Below are 24,884 nucleotides of genomic sequence, written 5' to 3'. Positions count from 1 at the left end.
TAGCCAAATTTTACACCCAAAAAGAATTTCTGTTGTTTGAGGTATTAAAACAGCTGTGATGAGGAATATAACTGAACTTTACATGCAGATATGACTGCGAGAGCATCTGGAGACACTTTGAGGAGGCCGTCTGCCGTCAGACTCCTTGTAACACAACGGTGGAGGATTATCGACACATGTTTTACGCTATGGCACAAGCCTGGGCTCCCCCTGTGGTCGGGTAAGCAAGAGTTCTGCTTAAGGTCTGAATTACTGACACACCATCAGGCTAACTATCTGTAAATGAGGGCTTTTCTTCTGTTCTGTTTAGTTCCTCTTCTGGAGTAAGACCAAGACCTTCGTGCAGACCTTTGTAGCAGCTTTACGGTACTTCTGGACGCTAGAGGACACGCTAGCCGGCTACATGTTCAATGACCTCCTGTGGTGTGGACAAGAAGACAACGACGGTAGAAAAACACATTATAGCACATCTGGGATGCTGCTGATGTTCAAATTAACCAGAATCTGATGGCCTGCTGCAGAGATGCAACCTCAAATGCTAAAAAATCTTTGCTGTCTAACAAACTAGCACACAGACACGCCGCAAGGGATTTGTTTTTTACGTGTACACCCAATTCAACCATCGCTCAGGAAGCTGCAGCTGTGCTCCTCAAGGATTTACTGTGAATGTGGTTTTGAATAACTTTCCAACACGTCAACGCACCACTGCCAGGTCTTCAATGATGCCTGATTTACAAAAAGAACGACATCATTACTAATGTCGATGCTTCTCACAGGCTTTGACTTTGGTTCCTGTCCCGGCTGGTCAGCCTGTGAACGCCATCCAGTGTACTCTCTGTGGCGCCAAGCTTCCCAAAACGTGAGCGTCCGGCCGTTATTCACGCACGCCAGAGTGAAACGTTGGCCTCACATGATGTCCCTCATGTCTCAGTTTGCAGAAATGGCCTGTGGGAACGTCACCGTGCTGCTCAACGGCTCTGTCGTCGACGCCTTCAATAGGGAAAGGTACCGAAGCACATCTGTGGCGAATGTGTTTGATCAGAAATGATTGTGTTTTGTTCTCGCAGCATGTTTGGAAGTGTTGAGCTGGACAGTCTGGACCCCTGCAGGGTGGATCATGTCAACATAAAGGTGGTGACCGATCGGGAGGGACCCTTCATGTAAGGAAACAGTCATAAATGAAACTCATCAGGTTACTCATCCCCTGAGGACTAAAACACCAAACTTTGGGATGCCAAGAGGCTGATTCTGAGTACATTTGCTGGAGCTAAAGAGGAGTGAGGAGTTGTTTTTCCATCTCAGGGAATCCTGTAGTCGAGGATCCGTCTTAGACCTGCTCGAAATCCTCCGGACTCGATGTTTCCGCTGGACGTGCGCAGACAACGACCGGTGAGCCAAAACCAGTGTCAGTGCTGTACCCTATTCGGAGCACTCCATGTATCCCATAACGCTTTGCATAAGATAGTGTTAAACTGATGGTGGCCCTGAACCACAGCAATGGCAACATTGGAAACAGAGACACTCAAGAGTTCTTTTGGTTTCTTGTACCGTGTTTTCCCGACTATAAGGCGCACCTAAAACACTGAGATTTTCTCAAAAATCGACAGTGCGCCTTATAATATGGAGCGCCTTGTGTGTGGAATGAGTTCCAAAATCTGCTGTGTGCCTTTGGTAGGTGCACTACGGTAAAGGCTCCGCCAATCGATTAGCTCCGCGTAAGGACCCCCTAAAATGGCGCCGGTCAAGAGAGAATATGAGGCTTACTTTAAACTGCAGGCCATCGAATATGCGGCTGAAAATGGCAATCGAGCAGCTGCGAGACATTTTAATGTAAATGAGTCCATGGTCAGAAAATGGAGAAAACAAGAAAGTGAACGAAAGTGAGGAAGACGAAGCTGAGTTTCCGCGGGAAAAAGCACAGTGGCCCGAGCTGGAAGACCGAGTGGAACAGTTTGTTGTGGAACAGTGAATAACCGGAAGGGGCGTCTCTACTGTCACCAAAGGCCAAAGCGACTGCTGAAGAAATGGACATTGAGCACTTCCAAGGAGGTCCGTCTTGGTGTTTTTGCTTTATGAGGAGGCGGCATTTCTCCATACGCACAAGGACAACTGTTGCGCAGCGGCTGCCCGCGGATTACCAGGAGAGGGCGGCCATCTTCTGCACCTACTGCCACGACAAGATAACCGCGCCCAGCCACATCTACCGTATTGGCCCGAATATAAGACGGTGTTTTTTGCGTTGAAATAAGACTGAAAAGTGGGGGTCGTCTTACATTCGCGGTCTAGACATTATACCATTCACAACGCTAGATGGCGCCAGATATATTTAAAGCGAATGCTGAACTTAACGTCCCAGGCCAAAGCGAACCCCTGTCAAGAAGAAGAAAAAAAAAATAGCGGTAGCACGAAGAAGAAAAGTAAAAAATAGCGGTAAGAAAGAAAAGAGAAGAAAATAAGAGAAGAGATAACAGAAAATAGAGAAATGTAGCGACAATCTGGAGAAAAGTGGGTCGAATATATAATCATTTGTTTCAGATGTACTGTAATTATTTTCTGTATAAAAATTACATTTGGTGTTCAAAAAGTCTTTTTTCAAACTTGAGTCTTGAAAAAGAGGGGGTCGTCTTATAATCAGGGTCGTCTTATATTCGGGCCAATACGGTATGAGGCAGCGGTGGGCAAGTTATGCCACCATATGTGGGTAGATTGTAGACACATGGGCTGTTCGAAAGCCCACACTGTTTATATTATTGTATACTGTTAGAGTTTATCTAAGTAGTATGTTTTATTCATTGTTATTTAGTTTTTCCTTGAAGTTTCATATTTCCGATGCTCTCGAATGCAACACTGATGTCCGACGCTCTTGAACGCACCACTGCCGTCTGTGCATGCGGTACTTTAATTAGTTAATTATTCACCCCCGATGCAACTGTAGAGAGTGCGTGTCCATTCAGATGCAGCTACGCTGAGATAATTTCACCTTTTTTGCCTATTTTTCTTCATTTGCCTGTGCTCCTGTGGTTTATTGCTGTGTGTGAATGCCATAAGGTAAGGAGTTGGCAGTGCATAGTTGTACTTATTTAGTTGTGTATAAGCTAACTTTATGTTACGTTAATGTGTGTTCAAGCTAATAATAATATCTAAATGTCTCGTGTTAGGTGATTTGTTGTGGGATAAATGAGAATTGAACTGTACTGCTTCATTTGCGGTGTTGCTCATTTGATTGTGTTTGTGTATTTGATGTGTGCTTGCTGTGCTGATGGATATTCGTTGTGTTGTTGTTGCAGACCACAGCAGAATAAATCATAATTCATAACCTGGACATCTGTATTCGTGTTCTTTAATTTGGACACCAACATCCCACATCTTGCCGCTCTAAACCAGCTAAATTCCTGGAGACCCCAACCTCTCCTTTTTATGGTCCTTCGAGCCGGATTAGAGTATCAATCAAGGTATGGAACCTGCAGATGTCCCGTCTGAGCCCGCACCCCAACGTGCTTTGGAGGAGAGAGAGATGTCCCCCAGCCTACTTGACTGACTGTGGTTGCAACACTCCCTTCAGAGGGACAAACCCATACCACACAACAAGCTCTCTCCTCCCAGCGATCACGTAGTGGGAGAACATGCTCATCTCAGAAGAGCTGCGACTCCAGATCAACACGGTCATCTCGCTCGTCCTCGAGCAGATTCCCCTCTAACGTTCTCTCAGAACTGGAAACAGCACAGCTGGAAGAGCGAGTGAAACAGATGGAGCTTGAGGAGTTACAACAGCGTCTAGAAGAGGACAACCAAATAGAACATGAACGTCTGCGACTTCAATCTCAAGCCAGAGAGGCCCAGCAGCTGCAGGAGGAAGCCATCAGAACGCAGGAAACGTTAACAAGACAGCTTGAGAGCCGACGACAGCTAAAGAAGAGAGCGAACCAGCTGGAAATAGCGAAGATGGTTACTTCTCTCCTGAAAGAGAAAGCACAGGACCCTGGTGGTGCCAGATCCTCACCCTGTCCATCAGATCATAGTGAGGCAAGGCAACCTGTACCTCAACCTGCAGCGCCCCATGCGACTCCACCTCCAGCTCCAGTGACTCTACCTTCAGCCAGCCAACACGCGGTTCTGCCTCCAGCTGCTCAGACTTCACTTCAAGCACCACATGTAGCTCCGCCCTCTACGCCATATCCATCTCTTCCTCCATTACCACATCCTGCCCTTCCTCCAGTATCCCTGCCTTGTAGTTCAGCGCCAGTGAACTACTACTCTGCTCCAATTTCATATCCAGTTCACCCAGCGCAGTATCTCCCCTCCAGTGCAGCCTTCACCTGCCCGGTTAAAGCAGAGTCGTGCTCCACTACAGCGCTGCCTCAACTACAGACGGCTGATGTGTTCCCACTCAGTGCCACATCCTATGGCATCCCCAAACCTATGATCCCCTTCTTCGAGAGTGGTAAAGAAAGTGACTTTGCGCTACTGAGGATGGCACTTGACAACCTGCTGAATAGTCATCTGCATTTGAGTGAGCAGTACAAGTATCAAGTGCTTCTGGGACACCTGAAGCTACCTAGTGCGCTTCAGTTAGCCAAAGCCTATATGCATGACCCAAGGCCGTACACAGCGGCTATGCAGGCACTGCAAGATAAGTACGGTCAACCTCGTCAGCTCGTCCAAAGTGAACTCGGTGCGATCCTTAACGCGCCAGCCCTCAAGTTCGGAGACTCCGAGGCATTTGATGCGTTTGCTTTGTCCATTCAAACGCTAGTAGGCATGCTTAGGACCCTAGAGGGACAGAATGGCTATGAGTTAAGATGTGGATCCCATGTCGACCGGCTATTGGGCAAGATGCCGCCAAGCTACCGCGACGGGTTTGTGGAATACTGTCTGAACCAAGGTATCCTTCGGACAGGTACGGACCAGACCTATACTCTGCCTGATCTGAGCGTCTGGCTTCAGATGAAATCCCAAGCCAAACGCATAGCTGGTAGAGCTGCTTCTCTCTATAACTTTGAAGCACCCAAGCCACCAAAGAAGGACCAACGTCCCTTCAACAAATCGAAGGAGAAATCCACAGCATTCCTCCTCACTGCCAGTGATAATCAAGATCTCAAAGGACGTCCAGCACCCATGAAGTTCTCATCCAAACCAAAACCATACTGCCCTCACTGCGACAATAAGGAGCACTTCCTGAATGCTTGCGCAGAATTCAAGAAACTGAACACAGAGCAGATTGTGAGGTGGATAAGGGACGGACAGCGGTGTTGGAAGTGCGGACGATCTCACAAGCCTGAGGTTTGTACCCTCAAGCGACCTTGCAATACCTGCAAAGAGCAACATCTGACAGTATTACACAACGCAGTCCAGCAGACCCAGAAGAGTGTGCTTATGGTGACCGCTCCAACTACAAAGGTGTACTTGGATAGACCAAACAGATCCCCCAAGGTGATGCTGAAGGTTGTGAAAGTCTTACTTCATGCTGGGGACAGAGTGTTGGAGACGTATGCAGTGCTAGACGACGGTTCAGAGCGAAGCATCATATTGCCACAAGCTGTACAACGTCTGAACCTCACCGCGCAGCCTGAAACACTTACCGTCCGAACTGTTCACCAAGAGGTAGTGCAGCTTCAAGGCGCTTCAGTTACCCTTTACGTTTCCTCACTGCTCAAACCTGAAGAGAGGTATCATATACACCATGCATTCACCTCAGAGAATTTAGGTCTCTCAGAGCATTCCTATCCAGTGAGGTCTCTCCAACAGAAATATAAGCACCTCCGCAACTTACCTTTGCCTCCTGTAGAACATGCTCAACCTCTGCTGCTCATCGGATCTGATCTGCCTCATCTCCTGACACCCATAGAGCCGGTGCGGACAGGTCCACCAGGAGGGCCCATCGCAGTCCATACCCAGCTTGGCTGGTCACTTCAAGGTCCCACCAATATTGACCAAGTTCCCGCCTCCGAGCAGCAGTGCCTATTCACAGTAACAGACTCACCAACCTGTGAACTCTTTAAGAATGTTGAGCGTCTATGGCAGATCGATACGCTGCCCTACACAAGCAAGAAGCAGGTGACCCGATCGAAGCAAGATCAGCAAGCCTTAGCCTTACTCCAGTCATCCACCGTTAGAATCACTGTTGATGGGATACCAAGATATGCTACACCGTTGCTTCGTCGTGCCAACTCCGCCACTCTCCAAGCCCCTATGGAAACTGTGTTGTCTAGTCTTCGTAGCACAGAGAGGAGACTTGCCAAAGACCCACAAAGCGCTGAGGCGTACTGTCAAGAGATCAGGGAGCTAGAGAGGATGATCTACGTAGCAGTGGTGCCACCTGAGGTAGCTACATCAACCCCAGAATCCTGGTATATACCTCACCATATGGTTCGGCACAACAACAAGGACAGGATCGTCTTCAACTGTTCCTTCCGGCACGAAGGGAAGTCTCTGAACGAACTTCTCCTCCCTGGACCTACCCTAGGCCCATCATTGCTTGGAGTCCTCATTCGGTTTCGGCAGTACCCAGTAGCGGTGAGCGGTGACATCAAAGGCATGTTCCACCAGATACGCCTTCTGCCAGCCGACAAACCAGTTCTGCGTTTCATCTGGCGGGATATGAAGAGGACTGAGGAGCCTAAGATCTACGAATGGCAAGTTCTGCCGTTCGGCACTACGTGCAGCCCCTGCTGTGCCATCTACGCCCTGCAACGGCACGTCCAAAATACAAGTGAGTCCAACAGCGACCTCATTGATATTGTTGAGCAGTCATTCTACGTGGATAACTGTCTCCACAGCACCCACTCAAAGGAGGAAGCTAAGGATGTTGTTGATCGCCTGCGCCATCTACTCCACACTGGAGGCTTCGAAATACGCCAGTGGGCTAGTAATGTTCCTGCCGTTATCGAACATCTTCCATCCAACATCAGATCTGAGAGCAGTGAGCTATGGCTTTCCCAATACAGTACGGACCTGCAGGAACCAACTCTTGGGTTACGTTGGGACTGCATCCATGACACGTTGAAGTACAAACATAGACCAGTGGAGAGAACTGAACCTACGTTGAGGAACGTTTACAGGGTACTTGCCTGTCAGTATGACCCACTAGGTTATATTGTACCATTCACCACAAGGGCCAAGATTCTGGTTCAGGATCTTTGGAAGGCACAAACTGGCTGGGATGACCCGATCCAGCCACAGAGCCTCCGTGACAGATGGCTCACTTGGGAGCGTGAGATTCCTGATCTCATCCAGATGGAGATTCCCAGATGTTATGCACCAGTGTCTGCAGACTCATCGACATCTATCAGAGATCTTCACATCTTCTGTGATGCTTCTGAGAGAGCATATGGATCTGTTGCCTATCTACGGACAGAAGATGCTCAGAAGCAAGTGCATGTTTCTTTCGTCCTAGCTCGATCCCGTGTGGCACCAAAGAAGCAACTTTCCATGCCGCGGTTAGAGTTGAGTGCTGCAGTCACCGGTGCTCAACTAGCCAGCGTCCTTCAGACTGAGCTCACCTTACCCATCAGGACGATCATTCTCTGGTCAGACTCCACTACTGTTCTCCACTGGATCACGTCCGAATCTTGCCAATATAAGGTTTTTGTGGGCACACGTGTGGCAGAAATACAGAGTCTCACGGACGTGAGTAACTGGAGGTATGTGGATACTGCGAACAATCCTGCAGATGATATCACGCGGGGCAAGACCCTGAAGGAGTTATCTCGACCACACCACTGGCACCAAGGTCCTGCCTTCTTACGTCAGACAGAGGATCACTGGCCGACCAGCCCATCTTCCTATCCAGAGGCAGATGATAGTGAATTGAAGAAATCCTCCTTCTGTGGACATGTGACTGTTGATTCTTGTCCTCAACTCCCCGAGGTCAGCATGTTCTCCACATGGAAGGAACTCATGCAAGCAACAGTGCGGTTCTTACACGGGGCGGCTGATCCAAACTATGACTCGCTCCACGAAGCAGCTGATTACATCAAAGCTGAGAATCTCCTCCTAAAACAGGCGCAGTTGGAGTCATTCCCGGAAGAGGTCAAGGCGCTCATCACCGACCGACCCTTGCCAACCTCCAGTAGATTGGGCTCCCTATCTCCTGAGTATGATAAGGATACAGGGCTCATCAGAGTTGGGGGGAGGTTACGAAGAGCAGAGCAGCTAGAACTAGACACCATCCACCCAGTCTTGCTAGATCCAAAGCATCCCTTGACCAATCTAATCATCCAGGATTTCGATGAGACCCTCCTGCATCCTGGCCCTGAACGAGTGCTGGCAGAGCTACGTCGTCGGTTTGGATATTGCGGGGCAGGGAAGCTGTCAAGAGGCAGCAGAGTCGCTGCATGCAGTGCCAGGCATGGCGTGCCAATCCTTCTGTCCCTAAGATGGCTGATTTGCCACCTGCTCGTCTGCTGCTCTTACCTTAACAAGCTTTTATTAAACCCGCTATTACCGTTCGGGTAGATGCTTCGGGCCCTTCACGGTGAAGATCGGACGCCGAACAGAGAAGCGTTGGGGCATTGTCTTCAAGTGCATGACAACCAGATGTGTGCATCTAGATCTCCTGGAAAGTCTCGACACCGATGCCTTTCTGATGTCTTTACGCCGTTTCGTCGTCAGAAGAGGCAAACCCTTTGAACTCCTGTCCGACAACGGCACAAACTTCGTCGGTGGAGCTCGAGAGCTACGCAAAGCTTTTGAGACCATGGCTCCGCACTTAAAGGAACAGCTGGCAAAACAGAAGATCGAGTTCTGTTCAATCCCCCCAGTGCTCCCCACTTTGGTGGAGCGTGGGAAAGAGAAGTGCGGTCCGTGAAGACAGCTCTCAAGGTAGTTCTTAAGGAACAGACCGTACGGAGACAGTGCTCCAGACAGTCCTTGTGGAGGTAGAGGGCATCCTGAATGCAAAGCCTCTTGGCTATGTCTCATCTGACCTAGCTGATCCAGACCCTATCACACCTAGCATTCTGCTGATGGGACGCTATGATGCGTCACTTCCTCAGGTCATATATGACTCTAATGACACCCTTGGGAATCGCAGATGGCGGCACAGCCAAGTTCTTGTCGATCGCTTCTGGACCAGATTCATCAGTCACTACCTGCCTAGTCTACAGGAGAGACAGAAGTGGCAGAGAGATGGCAAACATCTTGAACCAAATCAAGTGGTGCTTATTGTGGATCCCCAACTCCCGCGGGCTTTATGGCCTGTCGGGAAGGTGACTGCCACTTACCCTGGAGCTGATGGACGCATCCGAACTGCTGCCATTGAGGTCAAAGATCGGACATACATTCGACCAGTAGCTCGTCGTCTGGTCCAGCTCCCTAAGCTCGAAGACAGAGCTACAGATCCACCTGCCTGAGTGGCCTTTCTACCTTGGATACGACTGTCTGTGCAGACAGTCGGGGGCGGCTGTGTTCGAAAGCCCACACTGTTTATATTATTGTATACTGTTAGAGTTTATCTAAGTAGTATGTTTTATTCATTGTTATTTAGTTTTTCCTTGAAGTTTCATATTTCCGATGCTCTCGAATGCAACACTGATGTCCGACGCTCTTGAACGCACCACTGCCGTCTGTGCATGCGGTACTTTAATTAGTTAATTGTTCACACCCGATGCAACTGTAGAGAGTGCGTGTCCATTCAGATGCAGCTACGCTGAGATAATTTCACCTTTTTTGCCTATCTTTCTTCATTTGCCTGTGCTCCTGTGGTTTATTGCTGTGTGTGAATGCCATAAGGTAAGGAGTTGGCAGTGCATAGTTGTACTTATTTAGTTGTGTATAAGCTAACTTTATGTTACGTTAATGTGTGTTCAAGCTAATAATAATATCTAAATGTCTCGTGTTAGGTGATTTGTTGTGGGATAAATGAGAATTGAACTGTACTGCTTCATTTGCGGTGTTGCTCATTTGACTGTGTTTGTGTATTTGATGTGTGCTTGCTGTGCTGATGGATATTCGTTGTGTTGTTGTTGCAGACCACAGCAGAATAAATCATAACTCATAACCTGGACATCTGTATTCGTGTTCTTTAATTTGGACACCAACATCCCACATCTTGCCGCTCTAAACCAGCTAAATTCCTGGAGACCCCAACCTCTCCTTTTTATGGGCTATGATACCGTCTTCATGTATTGTAAGAGCTTTCACAAAAGCCGGCATCAACGCTGAAGCAGAACCGGTCCGTGAGCCTGATTCAGATGATGAAGAAGAGGAAAAGGTCCTCACGCTAACTTGAAGTCCTGAGCTTGTCGGAACAGGAGTTTCTGACCTTTACAGATCCCACCTACGGCAGAACTTTCAAAGTAAATATGCTGCTTAATAATCGACTCAAAGGTCACGTTTCTCACTTGTGAAACGTGTTAATCCAACCGTGGTGTTTCTGTAACATATGAGTGAGAACATGCAACACAACCGGAGGTGTCAGGACTGAGGTTTTGGCTGTGGGTCACTCTCATTTTCAGGCCAGATGGGTATTCAACATTTTCAATTATTAAGTTATACACGATGCATTTAATACAAAAAGGCCACGAGCTAAAACCTGCTAAACTACCGTTTTCTTCACTTTTAACCTGTTAATGATAAACTCATGCACGCAATTCAACTTCTTTTCTTCATTGATAGTCTTAATTCTTAAAAAGGATTAAAAGGAAACGTCAGTAAGGGTGTGTTCAACAGCAGCAGTTTAGATAAATGTCTCAACCTTTTATTTATCTTTTGCATAAGTAATTAAAGAACACGAAAGGTTCTCGCCACTCTGTTGCAACCAAGAGTGCAGCGTGGATCCAGTAATCTTATTAACTTCGGTTTCAGTTTAATGTCACACTGATAATGGTCAAATTTCCCGTTGAACGTAACGCCGGAGGAGCGCAGCGCAAGCGGCGGGAGCGTTGGGGCAGTGACGTCACGGCGGGGGGTGCCGCATATAAGACAGCATGTGCGAGCGCTCGGGTGACAAAAGACAGACTGCATCTTGCCAACAGCCGAGGCGACTTCCAGAGTGAGTCGACAGAAGAGAGGGATGAAGCGAGGGGTCTGCATCGCGGCTGTGGTGCTGCTGCTGGTGCTGGTGGTCGAGACCACGTTGGGAGCGACACTCAGTCGGAAACCACCCCAACAGACGTTTAAAGAGACTTTTATCGCCAGGTGTCACCAGTACAACGGGTAAGTCAAGACTGGGATCACAGAATACACCGCAGACCTGCAGAAAATCACACAAGAGGCCCTTTATTCTGAGCTTTCTGCAGGTGGACTGTTTAATGTGAGCGCTGCATGGTTTAAATACTCACACGAGCAGTTTTAGTAGTTACACAATTGAGTGTTGAGTAAAAATCTGTAGACAAACTTAAAAATACGGAAAGAAGTTCCAGTGGGAGCTGTTAACGGGGTCTTAAAGATAAGGAAGATGTTTTATTCCCTGCAGGAGCGACTGTGAAACCATATGGAGCACGTTTGAGCAAGCGTATGTGGGGCGGGACCCCTGTAAAATTCCCACAGATGCCTACAATCCCCTGTTTCAGGTGGCCCCCATCGAAACGCCACCCGACAAGGTAACCTCGATTCGTCACCTGTCTGTTACCCACCTGTGGCAGCTCTCAGATCGCTCATGGCAAAATATAACCTTTCATTTTGGCGGGGTGTTTAGGCCATGTTCTGGAGCAAAACGAAGGATGTGGTCGATGCCTACAATGATAAGAGAAAGTGTTTTGTTACGATGAAGGACACCCTGCTGGGGTCGGTGTTGGACGACCTAAGCTGGTGTGGAAAAGAGGGCAGCAGTGGTAAGACCAAGAACTTCATTATTAGCCAAGCCAGAAGGTTTCTCAGCTGCTATTAACATGTGTAACACAGCAGAAGGATGCTGTGGTGCGCTTACAGGACGAGCTCTAACTTGACTCATTTATCGGCACATCAGAGCCTGAGTCCTTTGAACCGGCTGCCTGTTTGTGTAGAGAGCTGGCGCTGTCCACAAATATGATTTTAATTGTTAATATTAACTGACTGATTTGGCATCAGGGAATTTTTGACAAGTGCAGAGTCTGAGTGATTACATTAGGCCGAGGCTTTATCCCAACTCGAAATGTTTTATTTTATTTATATCCCTTTGACGTGACGCTGATCTGCTGATGTCACCTAGAAACGTTCACCAGCGACTGCCCTGACTGGAATTACTGCGAAGACAACCCGGTTCGCTCTTTCTGGACTCAAGGATCAACTAAAGTAAGTGAAGGATTGGTGATTTTATAAAAACAATTTGACAATGTTTCCAGTGCTCGAGAGTCAAAACAAATCCTGGCTGAATGCTAAAATGGTCTCTTGGTCTGGGTCCTCAATGAGGCTTTGTGCCGGCCGCCATGGAGTCACATGGTGCTCTCCTGAGCGAGCTGCAGCAACCCACGGATGGAGGGACAAAGTTGAACAAATGAGGGGGTGAATAAGGAATACTTCAGGATGATTCTATATAACAGAAATTAGCTCATGCTCCCAGGGCTATCTAGACACTCCCTTCTGGTCTGGTGCGAGTGGTCAAGTTCCTGAATCTATACTTGGTAGTTTGTACTTTAAAGCACATACTTTCTGCCAGTGGTGCTGCTGACAGGGGTGAAATTCTTTGTGGGATACCCAAATGTCCCGCCAGCAGACAGGGGACATCTGATGCATACTTAATCCAATGGGAAGAGGAACAACACTCCTGGGAAACTTGGAGCATAGCTGGCAGGAGTATTGCATAGAATAGGAACAGTACCCGGGAAGTAAGTATGTTTCCCAAGTGTGTGATCATGCAAGTACAGACAGGCCCACCTATTTTTGTCCTAACTCTTGCTCTGAGGCTGGCTGAGGCTGTGAGGAAGTATTAGAACATGTACGACACACCGTGTGAGGCTTATAAACACCTGCATGTGGGTAGTAATACAGTTGTGCACATCTGTTGCTAAAGATGGAGATGCAAAGACATGATTAACTAACCAGGCGTGAAAAGATCATCTCAAAATGGGGCCGTTCGGTTGTTTAAATGTTTGTCAAGGTGAAGGCAGACGGATGGTTTCCTCTAAAATTCTCAAGGCCTCATCTGTGTACAGTTTGCAGAGGCTGCCGCTGGTGACGCCACGGTGATGCTGAACGGATCCATCGCCACCCCCTTCGACAATTCGAGGTCAGTCCCTCCGCTACCTTCCGAGTTTATGGGTGGAGATGGTGTTTTCTGACATGTGTCCTGTTGTTTTCAGTTTTTTCGCGAAGACCGAGGTTCCGAATTTGAAGTACCCCAAGGTCAGGAAGTTGACCGTCGTCCTTGTCACAAAGGCGACACCCGTGTAAGGTTCTAGGTTTCCTGTCACCAGTTTGAGGTTGTTGCCATCTAAATGTCCAGAACCTGAAGTTCTGCTCTGGGTCTGCTCAGGTCCACCTGCTCAAACGAGTCTTTAGATGAATTAAGGCGGAAACTGGGCAGTAATATCATCTACGAATGCAAGGAAGTGAGCGAGTAAGTATACGGGAAGCTTCAGAGGAGCCGTTCCCCAGCCCACTGTTCTGACTGTCTCGTGTCTCTCTGCAGAACTCGCATTAATGAATGTGCCTCCAACAATAACATCTCCTGCACGGACTGCTGGTGAAGTCCTGCTCCAGCACCAATACAGCCATATTGGACGTGCTGCACCCTTGTGGTGCACGTGTCCGAAGCTAGCTTAAGTACTTTTTCCGGCCAGATTCTAAGTGAGAGTCCTCCAGAACTGCACCAGAACCCACCAGCTGTTATCATTATGCACCCCTGCTAACATTGCCTGCTTTCTTTTTTTTTCAATCATAAAATTATGAAATGTGTGAAATCAGCTTTGAAACATCTGTGTGCTGCATTTGCTCCTGTTCATATTCAGAGTTTTAGCTTTAGCGAACACTAGCTAAATCTGTGTCAGAGTTCCGCAGCCGGTGTGTTTGGGGGTAAACTGGACTAACGGATCACGGGATTGTGATCAGAACCACGTTAGTGTCTCACCTGACAATCTAAAAAAAAACAAGAGACTACTCTTTATTTAGTCGTTTGTTGTTGTTCGCCGAAACAGACCCACGTGGTTTTATCAGCATTGGAGGCTCGACGGCGGAGGGTGCTTACGTCACGGGAGCCGCGCGATATAAATAGAGCGGATCAAGGGGGGGTCCACGGAGGATTCGGATAAAGCTCTGCCTTAAAATCGCGGTTCTGGTGCTCGTCGCCCTCGCCTGGTGGTCTACACAAGTTTATGTCAGGTTGTCAGTGCTCCGCAAGGTAAACTAGAGGACTGAATACTGTCCACATTAATTTCCTGAATGGGGCTGCAAAAGTTTTGCTTAAGTTCCAATTCACAAGGGGGGGAAATAAAATTATATTGGATGCACGTCACTGCAGATGCCAGTTGGTTTAACAACATTCAACAGTATTTCCTTCCTGGGTTTCAGCGTGTAGCTGGCTGGTGTGGACGCACTTAGAATACCCCCCCCCCCACACCCCACACACACACACACACACACACAAAACTAGTATCAGGAAACACTTACACTTCGAGTAAAAGAAAACTGCTGATCACTGATGTCCTGCAGGTGCGCCAACAGGTGGCCGGAGCATGGCTCCACCACGCCCCCTGCAGGACAAACACAACTGGGAATCCTGGATCACAACACATGTTGAAGTTTGGGGGAAAAAAAAAAAAACAGCATTTCAAAATGCACAACTGCAAAGATTCTATAGGCTTGTATTTCCTAAGAGTTTATATGAATTAATTTAATTTATTTTAATTGTCTAGTTTGTTACAGATTTATTTAACATAGGCCTATAACACAATGATAACTCAGGTGTTGCTGACAGTTGAAAACAACATTTTCAGGGGCAACATAAACTATATACCTTTTCAAAGGCTGCCTTAAAAACATCTTTAAAATAATCTCTTCCAAAAGACCCTCAACGCTCTTACCTCTCTGGGGTAACAGTTGAACAGGTCTAGTTGGCCTTATTGCTGTTATTCGTTTTCTGCCGCTTATCCGGATCCGGGTCGCGGGGGGCAGCAGCTTCAGGAGGGATGCCCAGACAGCCCTCTCCCCGGCCACTTCCATCAGCTCCTCCGGGGGGACCCCCAGCCGCTCCCAAGCCAGGCGAGAGATGTAATCTCTCCCCCTCGTCCTGGGCCGGCCACGAGGCCGCCTCCCGGTGGGACATGTCCGGAACACCCCTAAAGGGAGGCGTCCGGAAGGCATCCTAGCCAGATGCCCGAGCCTCCCCAACTGACTCCTCTCGATGTGGAGGAGCAGCGGTTCTACTCCGAGCCCCTCCCAGATGTCCGATCTTCTCACCCTATCTCTAAGGCTGAGCCCGGCCACCCTGCGGAGGAGACTCATTTCAGCCGCTTGTATCCGCGATCTCGTTCTTTCGGTCATCACCCAGCGTTGATGGCCATAGGTGAGGACTGGGACGTAGATCGACCGGTAAACACAAATCGTCTATTTACACAGCATGATTTCATGTTATAACCACTGTATTAGCAATGTAACAACTTTAGTGAGTTAGCTATTAAAATTGTAAGAGATATTGTTAAATTTGTATCGTCACCCTGAATTTTAATAATCTAGACGTAAACACACGTAATACCCCCTCCTGCCGGAAGATGGAAGCATCGCCCAGGCGCTTCTGATCAGAGATGAGGGTCGATTAAACTGATCACAAACCGCTTCTGCTCTTCCCTTAACGGGGTTGCGGGGGTCATAGCCCCCGTCTGACATTTGTGGACAGCATAACAAGCTAAGAAATTTAAGGATATAAAGAGGGTGATGTTCCAAATTAGCCCACTGGTCTTTGTTTGACCTGTCAAAGGGAGCACTTGAGTGTGTGTGAAGTTTCCACCAGTTTTCTGATGCTTCTTCCACATTCTGCGAGTACATCTCTGTGCAAACTGTCCCCTTCCTTTACATTTCATAAACACTTACGTGTCCATCAAAGGCAACGCGGTGCCCCTCAGGCCATCGTGGCAGCTGACAACAGCAACGTCTCACCACCTAATGGGAGTCATGGGGTCTGGATGGGAGGAGGGCCGCTTGGAAAACTTTCCTCTGTCCTTTAAGCTTCGGTTCAGGACGAAGCTGTGCTAGAGCGGAGGGGCTTTTGGCGTCGTGGCTGGGGTGAGTATTTTACACGCCTCCGTCCTGAACTTAGGAGAAAAAGTTCTTGAGATAATCATCTTAACCTCTATTGATCCTGTAGGAAATTCAGCACCATAGTTACATCCTGTATATATATTTATCTTGGTTGCAATGACTTTTATATACCCTTTACATATCTGTGAACTCTGTAAATACAAACATATAGATTGACATCATAAACATATATCACTGCGTGTATATATTGTATATACCCATCACAGTTTTATTCGCTACTTAAGCAGTTCTGGTAGATACTAACTGCATTTTGTTGCCTTGTACCTGTGACATGTGTAATGACAATAAAGTTGAATCTAATCTAATCTAATCTTAAAACGCTGAATTGATGTGAGTTGCTTTTGCTTTCAGTTGAGGCCTTTGTGATGATCTCTGTTGTCTGTAAGTTTCCCTTCCCTTCTGCTCTTTTATTTGCTGTGCTGCTCCCTAATATCATATTATCACTCTTTCTTCCATCATTGTGTCCACTCTCAAAGGGCTCGCCGTGCTCTTGCTCTGCGCTGGCCGTCCCGGGGCCGAGCTCGGCACCACTCCCAACATTAAGCACATCGTGATGGGAAGGTGCTACGAGTACAGCACCCTGGTGAACCCCGGTGTGAGGTAACGAGGGATTACCGGGGCTTGAACAGCAGCAGTTGAAACAGGAAGTGTTGGTTTTGAGCAGAAGTCGAGGAGTTAATGCGCTTACAGGGCAGCAGATAGAGGAACGGTTCAAATGATTGACTTTCGTAATGATTGACTCCCCGCTGTGCAGCTGTAGTTCCCACAAGCACCTGCTCAAGAGGAAGCTTCCCCGTATGAACGAGCCAGGGCTTTTGTTTTTTCTCCCATTTCCATGAGCCGAAACCCAAAGATCTGAGGGCTTCTTTTAAATTCACAAAAGGCGTGTTTCACTCGAATGTTGCTCCCTAATCTGGCCAAGTGTGTGTTCGCGAGACCTTCTCCTTTGTTCATCCATCCAGCCCACAGGTGTGGCTGATCAGACAGCACGATTATTATTATAGAAGGGAGGGGGGACCATTTACCTAAACCACTGCAACACATCTCCTTCAAGTCAAGTTTATTTAGCCTCACAGGGCTCTACAGTTGCGACACCCTCTGTCCTTAGACCCTTGAAATGGCTCAGAAACACTTAAATAATCCCCATTTAGGGAGAAAGAAGAAACCAGGAGGGCCACAGATGAGGGCTCCTCTCCCTGGGATGGACAGACCTGCAGTAGATGCCACATATACAGAGAGCATCAGTAATATACAGGTTATTATAGCCATATTGGAACTGGTCTAAAGTTGCTCTACGTTAGAAGGCGTCGATGGGATTAGAAAACACGTCCATGGGCCCAGGTGCAGCCTTGTACGGAGCTCTGACCTCAACCTTCTGGTCTTGATGGACCCTATGGATCAGGAAGACGGGAGAAATGCTGCATCAGTAATAGGTGCATTTATGTGAGAGTAGATATATATTATATATATTCGATGGCCTGCAGTTTAAAGTAGGCCTCATACGCGTCTCGCTTGACCGGCGCCATTTTAGGAGATACTTATAGTAGTCGAGTTCCTGACCAGCCGGGACAGGAACCAAAGTCAAAGCCTGTGAGAAGCATCGCAACCAGTAACAATGTCGTTTTTTTGTAAATCAGGCATCATTGAAGACGTGGCAGTGGTGCGTTGACGTTTTGGAAAGTTACCGTATTTTCACGACTATAAGGCGCACCTAAAACACTGAGATTTTCTCAAAAATCGACAGTGCGCCTTGTAATATGGAGCGCCTTGTGTGTGGACTGAGTTCCAAAATCTGCTGTGTGCCTTTGGTAGGTGCACTACGGTAAAGGCTCCACCAATCGATTAGCGGCACACCTCCGCGTAAGGATCCCCTAAAATGGCGCCGGTCAAGAGAGAATATGAGGCTTACTTTAAACTGCAGGCCATCGAATATACGGCTGAAAATGGCAATCGAGCAGCTGCGAGACATTTTAATGTAAATGAGTCCATGGTCAGAAAGTGGAGAAAACAAGAAAGTGAATGAAAGTGAGGAAGACAAAGCTGAGTTTCTGCGGGAACAAAGCAAAGTGGCCCGAGCTGGAAGACCGAGTGGAACAGTTGGTTGTGGAACAGCGAACAACTGGAAGGGGCGTCTCTACTGTCCAAAGGTCAAAGCGATTGCTGAAGAAATGGACATTGAGCACTTCCAAGGAGGTCCGTCTTGGTGTTTTTGCTTCATGAGGAGGCAGCATCTCTTCATACGCGCAAGGACAGCTGTTGTGCAGCGGCTGCCCACGGATTACCAGGAGAGGGCGGCCATCTTCCGCACCTACTGCCACGACAAGATAACCACGCCCAGCCACATCTATGAGGCAGCGGCGGGCAAGTTATGCCACCTTATGCAGGTGGATTGTAGCCGCATGGACTATGATACCGTCTTCATGTATTGGAAGAGCTTTCACAAAATCAACGCTAAACCGGAACCGGTCAGTGAGTCTGATTCAGGTGATGAACAAGAAAGAGGAATTCAGGATGTTGGACATTAAAATAGTGCAGCTGTTTAATTCAGATACAGAAGATGAAAACTTTGATGGTTTTGTGGCGGAAGAATGAATATTTTGTTCAATAAATGTGTCGAAACTCATTGTTTTACTTGTCATTTTTTACTGTATGTTTCAGCATGCGCCTAATAATACGATGCGCCTTATGTATGTTGTAAATACAGAAATAGCACCCATAACTGAGACTGCACCTTTTATTACAGTGCGCCTTATGGTCGTGAAAATACGTTATGTATATTGCGAAAAAAGGCTGTCTGTTTTTTTGATGCAGTTCTAAACTTTTAACGCCTAAAACTCAAACATTTGTAAAGAAGTAAAGTAGATGGAAGGACTTGGTAGAAACAGGAGCTCCACACCGATGTTGTTTGTGGGATTTTCCAGTGAAGGGACCCTTGGGTAAAGGATATCATATCTGTCTACAGGACACAGATGATCCTACAGTGGATCTGGAACTCCGAACAATCGTCCTGCCAAACAGATGCACACAGCCTGGGAAAGGCTGGAAAGATCCTCATGCTAACTTGAAAATCCTGAGCATGTCGGAACAGGAGTCTCTGACCTTTACAGATCCCACCTACGGCAGAACTTTCAAAGTAAATATGCTGCTTAATAATCGACTCAAAGGTCACGTTTCTCACTTGTGTTGATCCAACCGTGGTGTTTCTGTAACATGTGAGTGAGAACTGATGCGATATCACAATCAGTGTGTTCAACTTTGTTGTTATCTCACAGGTTTCAAGGTTTATGAGACCAAAGTTCAACAGGAAGCCCCAAAAGTCTTTTATACTGTGCAGTTCAGTCGTGCATCAAACAAAAAAAAAGACCCCCGAGGTGTCAGGACTGAGGTTTTGGCTGTGGGTCACTCTCACTTTCAGGGCAGATGTGTATTCAACATGTTCAATTATTAAGTTATTATACACGATGCATTTAATACAAAAAAGACACGAGCTAAAACCTGCTAAACTTCCGTTTCCTGCACTTTTAACCTGTTAATGATAAACTCATGCACGCAGTTCACTTTCTTTTCTTCATCGATAGCCTTAATTCTTAAAAAGGATTAAAAGGAAACGTCAGCAAGGGTGTGTTCAACAGCAGCAGTTTAGATAAAGGTCTCAACCTTTTATTTATTTTTTGCATAAGTAACTAAAGAGCCCGAAAGGTTCTCGCCACTCTGTTGCAACCAAGAGTGCAGCGTGGTTCCAGTATTATTATTACTTATTACGGCGGGGGGTGCCCATATAAGACAGCGTGCGCGAGCACTCGGGTGACAGAAGGCGGACTGCGTCTTGCCAACAGCCGAGGCGACTTCCGGAGTGAGTTGGCAGAAGAGAGGGATGAAGCGACGGGTCTGGATCGCGGCTGTGGTGGCTGGTGGTGGTGGTGCTGGTGGTCGCGATCACGTTGGGAGTGACACTCAGTCGGAAACCACCCCAACAGACGTTTAAAGAGACTTTTATCGCCAGGTGTCACCAGTACAACGGGTAAGTCAAGACTGGGATCACAGAATACACCGCAGACCTGCAGAAAATCACACAAGAGGCCTTTTATGCTTTAGGCTTTCTGCAGGTGGACTGTTTAATGTGAGCGCTGCATGGTTTAAATACTCAAATAAGCAGTTTTAGTAGTTACACAATTGAGTGTTGAGTATAAATCTGTAGACAAACTTAAAAATACGGAAAGAAGTTCCAGTGGGAGCTGTTAACGGGGTCTTAAAGATAAGGAAGATGTTTTATTCCCTGCAGGAGCGACTGTGAAACCATATGGAGCACGTTTGAGCAAGCGTATGTGGGGCGGGACCCCTGTAAAATTCCCACAGATGCCTACAATCCCCTGTTTCAGGTGGCCCCCATCACAATGACATGCGGCAAGGTAACCTCGATTCGTCACCTGTCTGTTACCCACCTGTGGCAGCTCTCAGATCGCTCATGGCAAAATACAACCTTTCATTTTGACGGGGTGTTTAGACCATGTTCTGGAGCAAAACGAAGGATGTGGTCCATGCCTACAATGATAACACCAAGTGTTTTGTTACGATGGAGGACACCCTGCTGGGGTCGGTGTTGGACAACCTAAGCTGGTGTGGAAAAGAGGGCAGCAATGGTAAGACCAAGAACTTCATTATTAGCCAAGCCAGAAGGTTTCTCAGCTGCTATTAACATGTGTAACACAGCAGAAGGATGCTGTGGTGCACTTACAGGACGAGTTCTAACTTGACTCATTTATCGGCACATCAGAGCCTGAGTCCTTTGAACCGGCTGCCTGTTTGTGTAGAGAGCTGGCGCTGTGCACGAATATGACTTTAATTGTTAATATTAACTGACTGATTTGGCATCAGGGAATTTTTGACAAGTGCAGAGTCTGAGTGATTACATTAGGCTGAGGCTTTATCCCAACTCGAAATGTTTTATTTTATTTATATCCCTTTGACGTGACGCTGATCTGCTGATGTCACCTAGAAACGTTCACCAGCGGCTGCCCTGACTGGAATACCTGCGAAGACAACCCGGTTCGCTCCTTCTGGACTCAAGGATCAGCTAAAGTAAGTGAAGGATTGGTGATTTTATAAAAACAATTTGACAATGTTTCCAGTGCTCGAGAGTCAAAACAAATCCTGGCTGAATGCTAAAATGGTCTCTTGGTCTGGGTCCTCAATGAGGCTTTGTGTCGGTCGCCATGGAGTCACATGGTGCTCTCCTGAGCGTTTCCCATGTTTCCCAAGTACCGTATTTTCACGACTATAAGGCGCACCTAAAAGCCTAGAATTTTTAAAAAAATCTACAGTGCGCCTTTTAACCCGGAGCGCCTTTTGTATGGATTACGGTAATATTGGTTAATCGCGGCTACCGTAGTCAGTAGGCGTGGCTGAGGTAACAGCAGTAAGAGCGATAAATAGGAATTCTAGTTCAGTCCCAAACCATTTCTGTCTGTAAAGACCCCAAAATGCCTCCTTGCAAGAGACACGCTTACGACGCAGAGTTCAAACTGAAGGCTATCAGTCACGCAGTTGAACACGGAAATAGAGCAGCGGCAAGAGAATTTAACGTGAACGAATCAATGGTGCGGAAGTGGAGGAAGCAACAAGACGACCTGCGCCAGGTAAAGAAGACTCAACGGAGCTTCCAAGGAAACAAAGCAAGAAGTGGATTAACAAAGGAACTGCAGCCGCTAGATATTGGTGTCAACAGGGCATTCAAAGCTAGACTGCGAACTGCGTGGGAGCGGTAGATGACGGAAGGCGAACACGTTCACCAAGACGGGGAGACGGCGCCGAGCGTCATACGTCACTATCTGCCAGTGGATCGTAAATGCCTGGGCATCGACCGTGGTCCGAGCTTTCGGGAAGGCAGGGATTGTCACTGAAATGCCAGACAACACCAGCGACACCGACCCTGATGACGACTTTGACGAGACGGAGCCGGCCATGTTGGACGCCGTATTCGCACAACTGTTCAATTCGGACACCGAAGAAGAGGAATTCGAGGGATTCCTGGATGAGGAATGAACTGATAAAGTGATCTTTACGTGTTTCTTTTGTGTGTTTACAACTTAACAAGGCTGGTCATACTGTGAATATGGACATTACCGTTTGAACAACGTTGTTATATTGCTATTGTTATATTGCTATTGCTATCGCTTTGCACTACTTCGAGAGTTCGAGTTACCGTATATTGTGTTTGCACTAACGTTTGATTTACCGCAACGGTACTACGTGATAAAAATGTTGCACTAAATCGAAGATTTATTAAACTCCAATATCCATTTGTGATAAAAATGCTGCACTGCCTGTTATAACTCGCTGTTATTAAACAAACTGTGTTACACGAAAACACTACGTTACTCGGGAAAAATAATAAAACAGCTGTTTATTCATTTTGGGAGTGAATGGAGTTGTGAGAACGCCGGTTTGTATTCTATTAATAAAGTTTGACTGACTTATCTGACTGTTTTATTGACATTCCTTTTAGCGCAGCTCGATCTAGTGAATGCGTCATGAAACCACAGGCACTACGCAGTTTCTATGCTATGCGCCTTATAACACGTGCACCCTGTGTATGAAAATATTTCTAAAATAGGCCGTTAATTGAAGGTGCGCCCTATAATACGGTGCGCCTTGTGGTTGTGAAAATACGGTATGTGATCATGCAAGTACGGACAGGTCCACCTATTTTTGTCCTAACTCTCGCTCTGAGGCCGGCTGAGGCTGTGAGGAAGTACTACAACATGTACGACACACCGTGTGAGGCTTATAAACACCTGCATGTGGGTAGTAATACAGTTGTGCACATGTGTTGCTAAAGATGGAGATGCAAAGGCATGATTAACTAACCAGGCGTGAAAAGATCATCTCAAAATGGGGCCGTTCGGTTGTTTTAATGTTTGTCATGGTGAAGGCAGACGGATGGTTTCCTCTAAAATTCTCAAGGCCTCATCTGTGTACAGTTTGCAGAGGCTGCCTGTGGTGACGCCACGGTGATGCTGAACGGATCCATCGCCACCCCCTTCGACAATTCGAGGTCAGTCCCTCCGCTACCTTCCAAGTTTATGGGTGGAGATGGTGTTTTCTGACATGTGTCCTGTTGTTTTCAGTGTTTTTGGGGAAACCGAGGTTCAGAAGTTGAAGTTGGACTCCACCAACGTCACGAAGTTGACCGTCGTCCTTGTCACAGCGACGACACCCGTGTAAGGTTCTAGGTTCTCTCCTGTCACCAGTTTGAGGTTGTTGCCACGTAAATGTCCAGAACCTGAAGTTCTGCTCTGGGTCTGCTCAGGTCCAACTGCTCAAACGAGTCTTTAGATGAATTAAGGCAGGAACTGAACAGTAAAATCATCTACGAATGCAAGGAAGTGAGCGAGTAAGTATACGGGCAGCTTCAGAGGAGCCGTTCCCCAGCCCACTGTTCTGACTGTCTCGTGTCTCTCTGCAGAACTCGCATTAATGAATGTGCCTCCAACAATGACATCTCCTGCACGAACTGCTGGTGAAGTTCTGCTCCAGCACCAATCCAGCCATATTGGATGTGCTGCACCATTGTGGTGCACGTGTCTGAAGCTAGCTAAAGTACTTTTTCAGGCTTGTATCACCGGGTTGTAAATGTGATGTGTTTCATAAATTTAGACTGTTAGGACCGTAATCACCCTGACACAAACAGGTCAGATACCAGCAGGGGTGCATAATAATAAAGGACTGATATCTGACCTGTTTGTGTCAGGGTGATTACGGTCCTACCATTATCTGCCTTCTTTTTTTTTTTTTTAATAATAAAATTCTGAAATGTGTGAAATCAGCTTTGAAACATCTGTGTGCTGCATTTGCTCCTGTTCATATTCAGAGTTTTAGCTTTAGCGAACACTAGCTAAATCTGTGTCAGAGGTCCGCAGCCGGTGTTTTGGGGGGTAAACTGGACTAACGGATCACGGGATTGTGATCAGAACCACGTTAGTGTCTCACCTGACAATCTAAAAAAATGAGAGATTAGTCTTTATTTAGTCGTTTGTTGTTGTTCGCCGAAACAGACCCACGTGGTTTTATCAGCATTGGAAGCTCGACGGCGGAGGGTGCTTACGTCACGGGGAGCCGCGCGATATAAATAAAGCGGATCAACGGGGGGGGTCCACGGAGGATTCGGATAAAGCTCTGCCTTAAAATCGCGGTTCTGGTGCTCGTCGCCCTCGCCTGGTGGTCTCTACACAAGTTTATGTCAGGTTGTCAGTGCTCCGCAAGGTAAACTAGAGGACTGAATACTGTCCAAATTAATTTCTTTGATGGGGCTGCAAAAGTTTTGCTGAAGTTCCAATTCACAAGGGGAAATATAAAATTATATTGGATGCACGTCACTGCAGATGCCAGTTGGTTTAACAACATTCAACAGTATTTCCTTCCTGGGTTTCAGCGTGTAGCTGGCTGGTGTGGACGCACTTAGAATACCCCCCCCCCCCCCCCAAACACACACACACACACACACACACACACACACACACACAAAACTACTGTAGTATCAGGAAACACTTACACTTCGAGTAAAAGAAAACTGCTGATCACTGATGTCCTGCAGGTGCGCTAACAGGTGGCCGGAGCATGGCTCCACCACGCCCCCTGCAGGACAAACACAACTGGGAATCCTGGATCACAACACATGTTGAAGTTTGGGGGAAAACAAAAAAAAACAGCATTTC

General features: G+C 47.2%; 2 protein-coding genes, 1 long non-coding RNA gene and 1 pseudogene across 3 annotated transcripts; all 4 read left to right on the top strand.

Annotated features, from left to right (window-relative positions):
- Window positions 1-78: 78 nt before the first annotated feature.
- Window positions 79-19,722, top strand: LOC130514100 (ADP-ribosyl cyclase/cyclic ADP-ribose hydrolase 1-like). Its single transcript, XM_057013462.1, has 8 exons — window positions 79-220; window positions 311-446; window positions 777-859; window positions 932-1,005; window positions 1,068-1,160; window positions 1,303-1,389; window positions 19,133-19,303; window positions 19,443-19,722. Exons 2-7 carry the CDS (start codon window positions 404-406, stop codon window positions 19,233-19,235), a joined length of 483 nt encoding a protein of 160 aa, XP_056869442.1. The 5' UTR covers window positions 79-220; window positions 311-403; the 3' UTR covers window positions 19,236-19,303; window positions 19,443-19,722.
- On the top strand, window positions 10,909-13,820 carry LOC130514096 (ADP-ribosyl cyclase/cyclic ADP-ribose hydrolase 1-like). Its single transcript, XM_057013459.1, has 8 exons — window positions 10,909-11,154; window positions 11,414-11,540; window positions 11,636-11,771; window positions 12,128-12,210; window positions 13,071-13,144; window positions 13,218-13,304; window positions 13,391-13,474; window positions 13,547-13,820. Exons 1-8 carry the CDS (start codon window positions 11,012-11,014, stop codon window positions 13,602-13,604), a joined length of 792 nt encoding a protein of 263 aa, XP_056869439.1. The 5' UTR covers window positions 10,909-11,011; the 3' UTR covers window positions 13,605-13,820.
- LOC130514101 (uncharacterized) lies at window positions 15,305-17,225 on the top strand. The gene is made up of 4 exons (XR_008946912.1): window positions 15,305-15,444; window positions 15,956-16,134; window positions 16,522-16,551; window positions 16,647-17,225. It is a non-coding gene; the product is annotated as an uncharacterized LOC130514101 (long non-coding RNA).
- On the top strand, window positions 19,247-23,959 carry LOC130514246 (ADP-ribosyl cyclase/cyclic ADP-ribose hydrolase 1-like; annotated as a pseudogene).
- Window positions 23,960-24,884: the final 925 nt, after the last annotated feature.

The sequence above is a fragment of the Takifugu flavidus genome, chromosome 17 (genome assembly GCF_003711565.1).
Source record: "Takifugu flavidus isolate HTHZ2018 chromosome 17, ASM371156v2, whole genome shotgun sequence".
Lineage (NCBI taxonomy): Eukaryota > Metazoa > Chordata > Actinopteri > Tetraodontiformes > Tetraodontidae > Takifugu > Takifugu flavidus.
Note: the sequence above shows the minus strand (reverse complement) of the source record. Positions and strands in the feature narration are given on the sequence as shown.